General features: G+C 35.8%; 1 protein-coding gene across 1 annotated transcript; it reads left to right on the top strand.

Moving 5' to 3' along the window:
* Nucleotides 1-2339: 2339 nt before the first annotated feature.
* On the top strand, nucleotides 2340-4663 carry LOC100987415 (olfactory receptor 10AG1). The gene is given in 3 exon segments (XM_008964314.3): nucleotides 2340-2355; nucleotides 3739-3873; nucleotides 3876-4663. Coding segments are annotated over 3 exon segments (939 nt in total).
* The last annotated feature ends 2457 nt before the right edge of the window (nucleotides 4664-7120 follow it).

The raw sequence follows: 7120 nt of genomic DNA, 5'->3' as shown, positions 1-7120 counted from the left end.
ACTTCAAGTGATCTGCCCTCCTCGGCCTCCCAAAGTGCTGGGATTACAGACGTGAGCCACAGCGCCTGGCCCTCACTCAGGTATTAAGCCTAGTACCCAGTAGTTATTTTCTCTGCTCCTCTCCCTCCTTTCATTCTCCATCCTCAAGTATGCCCTCCATGTGTCCATGTGTTCCCATCACTTAGCTCTCACTTTTAAGTGACAGCATGCAGTATTTGGTTTTCTGTTCCTGAGTTAGTTCTCTAAGGATAATAATGGCCCTCAGCTCCATCCATGTTCCTGCAAAGGACATAGTCTTCTTTTTTAATGGCTTCATAGGATTCCATGATGTATATGTACCACATTTTCTTTATCTAGTCTACCACTGATGGACATACAGATTGATTCCATGTCTATGCTATTGAGAATAGTGCTGCAATGAATGTACATGTGCATGTGTCTTTATAATGGAATGATTTCTATTCCTTTGGGTCTAGAGCCAGTAATGTGATCATGGGGTAGAATGGCAGTTCTGTTTTTACCTCTTTCAGGAATCGTCACGCTGCTTTCCACAATGGTTGAACTAATTTATACTCCCACCAAGACACGGTACGTGTTGCCTCTTCACTGCAACCTCACCAGCATCTGTTATTTTTTGACTTTTTAATAATAGTGATTCTGACTGGTGTGGGATGGTATCTATCTCATTGTGGTTTTGATTTGCATTTCTCTAATGATCACTGGTTAGTGATGGAAAGTTTGATTTGCATTTCTCTAATGATCACTAGTTAGTGACCATTAGACCCGCTCAGGGCGGGACGGGCCCACAAACGCTCCAAGGACAACAGCTCTGTGGCAGGGGCAAAGGTGCACTCACTCTGGCAGCAGTGGCACACAGGATGTATGGGCACACTCACGCTGGAAGGGAAGGGAAGGCAATGTCCTCTGGCACACACACTCACTGGCAAAGGGGTGCTGGTATTAGTGTTTTTATAATTAGCATAAATAATAGGAGAGAGACATAAATAGGGGGTAGCCATGGGTGAGTGAGTGCAGGCAAAGTGGCCCGAGAGGCTGCAGTGCAGGGAGGGTGCTGGTGGGCTGGCCTGTGTCTGCACAGGCTACTCTGCTGGATCAGTCTGCTGGTCAGCTGGGGGTCCACCAGCACAGGAGCTATGATGTGGCCCCCAGGAGGTACCTGGCTAGGGGCCAAGCTGGGACCCAGGAGAGGCCAGCAAACTGAGAGGTGCTGAGGTTAGAATAGCCTCATGTAGTGGGTGAGACTGCCGTGCAGAATTCAGGTCCCATAGTTTCCATAGGTCTAAAGCTTCCTACCGGAGCAGGTCAAGCCTGGGGGGATGGGCATCCTTGGCCATGCTCCACTACAGACACTTTCACACTAAACCCTCTGGATTCCACACAGACTGGAGATCTGCCCCTACCACTTGTCTAAGCATCTCTCCCTGTCAGTTCAAGTGTTGCTTGTGGTCCAGGGGTTTTCTCCTGCTGGGATTCGGAGGCTCATGGAAAGAGAGGGTTGCTCCTTGCCCATTCAACTCATGATTTTGCAGGAGTCACTGCGGGCCAGGAATGCTTCCTGGTGTGTGGTACCCCCATGCAGAATTCCTTTCCTTCTGAAGATTTGCTAGGAGTGCACCAATATTCCTGATGTCCTGGTCCCTCATGGGAGATGTTCCTCTTGACTGCGTCTAGTGGGACGTCTTGGAGAGGTATATTACATTTTCAATCAGCTGGATACATTTCCCTGGTGCCTTATAGACAACACAGAATGAAATAATAAATGTATAGATAGATTTTCTCAGCAGAATTAACATGTTTTAATATCCACAAAAAACGTTAACCTAGGAACAGAGGGTTCCACATCTGAAAAAGAATCTCACCATTCAATATGTCGAAGACATCAAGCATATCATGTTCATGAGATTAAACACATGATATATTTTTTAAAGGTCTAGTTAATTTGGATCTGGATAAATTATTGGAATAGAAGTAAGGCAGACAAATCCACACTAAGTATTAGGGGCCTCAAATACATAGTTGGAAAATTTTTAACTCTTTCCTGAAAGTAATACTAGACAACTAAATGGTATTTAATTAACTCCCCTCATGAGGAGATGAAGAGGAGGATAAGTTTACTTAGTTTTGAAAAATGAATCAGAATGATTGACAAACAGAAGCAGCCTTCTAGAAATTAAACTGATACTCAAGAGAAGACACATCCCAGGGTGAGTCTGACTATTCCTATATAAGAGCTGTTGCTGTTTGAAACAAGCAAGCGTATTGCAAAATTACAGTTCCTGAGAAAAGGAAGAGCTTAAAAAGTTTGTACAGACAGCTTCATGCAAATCCCTAAAGGTAAGCCATAATTGGGTTGACAGACTATTTTATTTAAGAATAGTTACAAGTTTGTGGATAGAAATGCAACTAATAAAACAGAAAAGCATGAAATTTTGAGACCTTTATCTGAAAATTAATTATTTAACATATAAATCATGTAGCTCTTCACTACAAAGTTAAATAAAATTAGATGTCCGATAATGGTAAAATTGCATTAGTGATGAAAAGTCATTTAAGGCAATTTTGAAAACTAGTACTAATAGAAATGTATAAATATGAGATAGTATTTGTCTGATCACTTTCATTTATCAATGTATTAAGTCAAATGCATTGGCTGACCGGGCTAAAATAGGTATAGGTGCAGCAGATTTGAAGACACAGAAAAAAAGAATTTGTTTAGAAAGTTGGAGAACAAACGTTAAGCAAGTGTAATGGGAATTGACAAGCAGTGATTTCCTCATATTGGATGACATTGACATGAAGTGAAGCAAGACAGTGTGTTTTTGTTTTGTTTTGTTTAATTTTTTGGTCCCATTTATATGCTCTGGCCACTTAGATGGCCAGAGTAAATGTTAGCTGGGTTTAATCAAAGAGTTTTACTTTAATAAGGCAACAGGATGAAGGGAAAATAGAGAGAAGGAATTGTATTTGGTTGAAAGGAACTGTATTTGGTTATATGACAATGGAGAAATTCACTTAGATAAAAAAAGAAATGTAAAAAAAATTGTGATGAATTTCTACATCTTGATTAAGTTATAATTTAATTACTATTTAGCATTCACTGTATTCAGGGCAATAACAGGGAAAGTCAATAAACTGCCTACTGGTATTAGTGTTTTTATATTTAGCATAAATAATAGGAGAGAGACATGAAGTAGAGCAACAATAATGCATGTATTTAGTCTCTCAGTAACCAAGAAATTGTTTAAGAGAATTGATTCTCACTGGTGCATAAAAGGAAAAGTTTAAAATTCATTTTGAGTATGAATTAATCATAATATTCAAGGGCAACATTTTGAATTAAAAAAACTGGAATATGACTACCAATACAAAGAAAAATGATATTCTCAGATGAAATAGTAAAAGCCTACACTATAACTCTACTCTTAAGTGTGAAATAATAAGATGTTATTCCTCCATAATATTTTCTAAACAACAATGCATGCTTCTCAATGCCTCTGGTTGCATTATATCCCAGTATAATAAAATATATTGAGGTTTCATTTCTTAAATTGATTTTAATGCTTAATCAGTTTATTATCTAGAAACAGAGCAAGTACTGGTGAAAATGACTTAAGAGCTTAAGTAAGTATATTCCTGTATCTCATTTAGTTAACCCAAGAGGAAAATATTGTTCAAAATATGGATAAATTAACTGTCTTGAATTTGCTATATCTGCAGATGGAGAGCAAACTAAAAGAGAAAAATCAAATGTGACTACAATAATGGAATTTGTTCTTTTGGGGTTTTCTGATATTCCCAATCTCCACTGGATGCTTTTTAGTACATTTTTACTTATGTATTTGACGATCCTGATGTAAAAATTGACCCCGCTCTCCAGACTCCCATGTATTTTTTTCTTAGCAATTTTTCCCTTTTGGAAATCTGTTATGTAACAATCATTATCCCAAGAATGCTCATGGACATTTGGACTCAGAAAGGAAATATTTCTTTGTTTGCTTGTGCTACACAAATGTGTTTTTTTCTTATGCTTGGAGGCACAGAGTGTCTCCTTCTGACAGTGATGGCCTATGACCGCTACGTGGCTATTTGTAAGCCTTTGCAGTATCCTCTAGTGATGAACCACAAAGTCTGCATTCAGCTGATAATAGCTTCCTGGATCATCACAATTCCTGTAGTAATTGGGGAAACATGCCAAATTTTCCTTTTGCCCTTTTGCGGAACTAACACAATTAATCATTTCTTTTGTGACATCCCGCCAATACTCAAGCTTGCTTGTGGAAACATATTTGTGAATAAGATAACAGTCCATGTAGTAGCGGTGGTGTTTATCACGGTGCCATTTCTGTTGATTGTTGTCTCTTATGGCAAAATTATCTCCAACATTTTGAAATTGTCATCAGCCAGAGGAAAGGCTAAAGCCTTCTCCACCTGCTCATCTCACCTAATAGTTGTAATCTTATTCTTTGGAGCAGGTACTATCACTTATTTACAGCCCAAACCACATCAGTTTCAAAGGATGGGGAAACTGATTTCTCTTTTCTACACCATTCTGATTCCAACTTTGAATCCCATTATATATACCCTGAGGAACAAAGATATCATGGTGGCATTGAGAAAATTACTAGCTCAGTTATTAACATGAGATGAAGACTTGAAATTACAGAAATAATTTCTTTATAGGTTTGTCATGTGGCTTCAATGAAATTTTTTTTAGCTTTGTTCCTATGGTATTCAATAATGAGTACTGAAATTTAAATACAAACTTACATTATTTCAAGGGGTGTTTTATTCACAGAATATAGTTATGTGCTACTGTGCAGTTGGAGCACAATTTAACTCAGGTGTCAAGATCTCATTCTGAAGATCAATGGTTAACTGTTGATTAAGAGACCACCTGAGCAATAAAATGAAAAATAACTGAGTGAGTCATATAATTAGGGGTTAGGATCAGGCTCTGTAATACATCTTCTTTCACCTTCCCATTCCTTCAGATGTATTTACCGCCTTTCTCTGACCCTTGGGTTTGGATTTAACTGATTAGAAACACCAAAAATAGCTAAGATGGTGGAAACAAAGGATATGGGATTTTCTTTGCATTTTACCCTACTTGTTTCTTGTATCTTTGTCCATATATTTTTAAATCTAAATATCCTGAGAATGTTTATTCCTCTAACTGCCTACATCTTACTCTTCTCTGATAACATATTTTCTCTCCTTGTAGCTTCAGGTCTTGCTTTGTTAATATTTAGTTTTCATCCTAAACTAGCCTTACCTATGTGTGTTGGGTTGAATGTTGGACCCTCAAAATAGAAATCTCCAACTAGAACCTTCAAATTTAATCTTATTTAGAAAAACAAAGACTTTCAGCTATAGTGAAGCTAAAGATTGTAAATGAAAGTACCATGATTTAGGTTGCACATAAAGTCCAACAACAAGTGTTATTATAAAAGACAAAGAGGCAGAAGAAGTTTGAGGGGAAAAAAAGTGCAGAGAAACAGAGAAGAACATCATGTAAAGGTGAAGGCAGAGACTGGAATGATTCAACCACAAACCAAAGATGGTCAAGATTCACCAAAACAAAAAGGGGCAAGGAATGAGTCATCCTTAAAGCCTTTGAAGGAAGTGAGTTCCTGCCAACGTTGTGATTTTGGAGGAGCCTAGAGAACTGATGAGTGACTAATCTACTATTGCCTTAAGCCACCCAATTTGCAGTAAGTTGTTAAGATAAACCAGGGGAAATAATATATCACACAAATTGTCCTCTTATTTAAGTTTTTTATTTGAATATCTGGAATGAATTCTGTATTCCACCTTGCCTCAGCTGATTCAGCTGATATGCCATTCCACCCTACCCTTCAATTGTTGCATGCATTTTGGGCAGTAAATTGGCTTCTGTTTAAAAAATATATATATATATATATATATATATATATATATATTCTTCTTACTTTACAAGCTAAATCAATGAAATTTGATCTTGTAGAGGTAATATATTTTCAATAGTTATTACAAACGTGTTTTTTCAAAAACTTTTATAATGAAATTTTTTTATTGATGCAAAACAAATTTGGGAGTAAAGGGAAGTCACTCTCAGAGTATATGAAGACACTGGAGTACATCTTTACCTTACAGTAATGCACAGCCTCTCAAGATAATGTCTCAGAACTGCTCAATTGAAGAAATTCCTACTTCCCTAACATGTAAGAATGCATATGTACTTAAAAAATATAACATCATTTTTGTAAAACCAATAATAATAGCAACTATAATTTCATATAGCATTTTACATGTGCATATTAGGAATGGGATGTTTGCATATTAGCAGTGTCTAGGAGGATATGCATTAGAAGAGAATATTGGCTTCTTCATACTGGCAAGAATTCAGAAGATTTCTGTTTTATTATATTTTAATTTACAATTTATATTTACTACATGGGGAATATAAAGTTAGATCACAAGAAATAATATGTTTTGTTATTATGAAAATATAAAACTATATTACAAAGAAAATATTTGCATTTCTCTTTTTTATTTCTACTAAATGTCTTAAAGAATATTTCCCATCAAGTAGGTAAATTTTTTACATCAACCAAATCTAATTTCGAAAGAAAAATAAATATATTTTGATCTAACAGGAATAAAAACTTATGGCATTTAGGGACATTCTTTCAAAGCATAACTGAAAGTCATTTAATGATAGTATCAGAGAGAGACAAATTTAAAATAATAAAAGTGGGCATAATTAAAAACAAATGACTAACGGTGAGCCTTAAATGATGGTCAATGAAACAATCTAGAAAAAAAGAAAGAGAAAAATATGAACAAATATTGAATTGATGAGTGGATTCTTACTAATATTTAGCAAATCAAATAAATAATAAGCACAATAAAAATTTACGTAACTATTGACAAATGATTTTTCAGTCTTTAATAAATGAAATATGTAAAAATGAATTTGCATATTATCAGAAGCCATATAAGTGATGTATTTATAAAGTGAGCCCTTGTCCTTTTTAATACAAAAAGATATGTATAAATTTTTTTTCATATACTTGCTGACAATGATAATTTAAACAAATTCCAAAATAACAAAGTAAAA

The sequence above is a fragment of the Pan paniscus genome, chromosome 9, assembly GCF_029289425.2.
Source record: "Pan paniscus chromosome 9, NHGRI_mPanPan1-v2.0_pri, whole genome shotgun sequence".
NCBI lineage: Eukaryota > Metazoa > Chordata > Mammalia > Primates > Hominidae > Pan > Pan paniscus.
Note: the sequence above shows the minus strand (reverse complement) of the source record. Positions and strands in the feature narration are given on the sequence as shown.